Consider the following 2826-nt stretch of genomic DNA (forward strand, 5'->3'; position numbering starts at 1 on the left):
ATCAAAGCTAAAAAACCCCCCAAAACTTTTTTGCAGTGTATACATAATAAACACACATATATTATGCGAACAAAAACTTTTATTTTAGATGTGATTAATTGTTTGAAAGCATTAGTCATTAGGTTTTTTCTAACTAAGAAAATAATCATTTTATTCAGCTATTGTATTCATAAAAAAGGACCATGGTTTCCACAAGTAATAAATGTAATAATAAGTGATGATTGTAATAATATTAAATGTTTCTTGAGCAGCAAATCTGCATATTTTAGTGATTTCTGAAGGATCATGTGACATTGAAGACTAGAGTAGGCTGAATATTCTACTGTTCCACAGAGGATTAAATTACTTTTTAAAATGTATTAAAATAGAAAACGGCTATTTTAGATTTTAATATCAATTCACAATATTATACAATATAAAAACGTTAAGAAATCCTACTGACTTCAAAATGTGTAGTATAAATATCATTAGTTGATGGTTTAAATGATGACTGTTAAAGGTTCATGTATGAACGTTTGCTCAAATATGCGTATTACTGTGGCAATGCGAAACACACAGAACGGCATTTACCCAGTTCGGCACTGCATTTTGTCTCTAGGAGTTCCCAAGTTCCCTTCAGCAGGTAAGAAAGACACCGTTCCCTCATAGTAGCGGTGTGACAAAAATGTTTTAACACCTGAAATAGATCCAAATTTTTTTTTTTAAAATAATAAAATAAAAATACGATTTACGAATAAATACAATTATGATATCTCGCACCTGAGATATCATAACGGGCAGGGCCCATCCAGCGCTTCCTCTCGCTGTCGGTCAACACATCTCCGTAGAACCCGTAACCCAGCAGTGAGACAGAGTAGCGCAGGAAGCCGTCTTCGTTGTGCACCGAGCAGAGGTCCATTGGCTGAGAATCACCTGTAGAAAAAGCCAGGATGCATTGCTGATGCCGTCGGGACCCCGTGCTAGGCGCTGCACGCAAGAATAGCGTGCGTTGCAGCAAAATTAGATATCCGTCTCTTCAAAAGTAGCGCAGTAAACATTTTCCATTTTGCTGTAAAGCTTTATTTATGCAACTTGTCACTCGAAGCTCTACGGCGATTTTACCCTTAAGGTCTGGTCATTTTGTGACGTCCAAAGAAAAAAAAAGTACCGTAAATGTAGCAACTGTGGTAGCGCATACATAAATAACTAAACATACTGGGATAGCGCTTGCAAGAAAAACTGACATGAGCGTGCATGCAAACATACATCACATACAGCCAGATATGCTTTATCATACTGCAGATACGGAGATGAGCACTTACCCACGATGATATGCAGTGCTGAGGTGACGGGGTCATTTGAGCCAACTGTGGCGTAGCATATACAGTCGGTCGAACCTGTTTGAAAAACGCATTTCACGGGTCAGGGGTTCAGAAATGGCCTAAATCTAGCTCTCATAATTCACTCTGAAGGTTAACGTATGAAAATTACACTTTCATTTTCAATTTTGGTGGCATACGGGGGCAGCTGCAATCTAACCTTCAATTGTGAACGCTAACCAAACATCACAAGCCGATGGGGTTTTTGGGTCTATTCAAGCCCTTGTGAGAATAAGAAAGTTTTTTCGATCCTGAAATGATTGTAGCCGAAGCATTGCAGGGCATTGTTATATAGAGAGATGAGATTTCAGATGAGTTCAGCCCTCTTTCTGTCTCTTATATGCTGTCTGGTAATCTAATTCCTCTTTCTCAAATTGCTTATATAACAGCGTGAGGTTGAAGGTTTAAAAACACACCGACGGCAATCTGCGAATGTGCCAGACTGATTATTTCACGAAGCCATTACGGTTTCCGCGAAGGCGGGGATAGTAAAATACGGCGTTTTTCAATTTATACGTCGCGATAAAACCGTTTAAAGAGCGATAAACATGCACGTTCCTTACTGTGGCAGTACCATACACTGACAGCGTTAGATAACATGATAATAATTAACATATCCATACACCAGGCATTTACATAGGGGCCATTTACGGCATGGAAAAATAAAAGTTTATTGAGAATATCAGCATGTAAAGCCATGTAAAACACCTAATCTGAAATGGTATAATTACATTGCATCATGGTGCATTTTCGAATAAACGTGATATTATAATAAAAGCGTGGTTCGTTTTGGTCAGCGTTTCAGATGCTTTCATCTAGTCAAAGAGTGGTCTCAAATTCCCTTGTTGCTCAGATCAGTTGTCATCCAGAAACAAGATAATGGACCTTAGGAACCGTCACTAGTCCTTGCGCGTCTGGACAACATGAGATAAGGCCATAAATAGACAGAATTACACACGCCGATAACGTGACTGATAACAGCACGGACTCTTAAGGGTCCGACATTGTCGGTTTTGTACGGCAAACAGTAATATCAGAAAACACGATTTGATAAGCCACAGTCATTAAGTTATCAATCGCCGGCAGAGCTCTCGCGAAGGGCGTTCTGCGGTGCATGACGACGGTCTATCTGTTCCGCTTGCGCTCTTTCGCCAAGTATTGACCAAGTACTTTTTTTTTCTCTTGGGGGAATATTGTGAAATACTATTAAAACTTAAAACGCATGTTTCCGGTTTTATTTATTCCTGTGATTTTCAGTAGTCATTACTCCAGTCGTTAGCATCAAAAATCATTCCAAATATGCTGATTTGGCATCTTATGGCAGCCAGGGGTATAGTGATCCACTACTGACAAATAATAGTGCACACATAATGCAAGATGTTTTGTGAGAATAGCCCACTAAAATTTGATCAAAATCCCACATCAAAGACTTATTTTTTTCATTTTTTGAACAGCCTTTATATCACGA

The 2826-nt window shown here is 38.7% G+C and overlaps 1 protein-coding gene across 2 annotated transcripts in view; it reads right to left on the reverse strand.

Annotated features, from left to right (window-relative positions):
• LOC122342640 (ceramide kinase-like) overlaps window positions 1–2826 on the reverse strand; it is a 20415-nt gene that overhangs the window by 7948 nt on the left and 9641 nt on the right. Inside the window, exons 7-9 of one of the 2 annotated variants that reach the window (XM_043236609.1) lie at window positions 1302–1376; window positions 760–966; window positions 571–676 (exon numbers count right to left, since the gene is read on the reverse strand). In XM_043236609.1, coding sequence (XP_043092544.1) covers window positions 571–676; window positions 760–966; window positions 1302–1376 — 388 coding nt within the window. The remainder of the gene's footprint in view (window positions 1–570; window positions 677–759; window positions 967–1301; window positions 1377–2826) is intronic. The other variant, XM_043236610.1, reaches the window with a different exon arrangement.

Source organism: Puntigrus tetrazona, chromosome 4, assembly GCF_018831695.1.
Source record: "Puntigrus tetrazona isolate hp1 chromosome 4, ASM1883169v1, whole genome shotgun sequence".
NCBI lineage: Eukaryota > Metazoa > Chordata > Actinopteri > Cypriniformes > Cyprinidae > Puntigrus > Puntigrus tetrazona.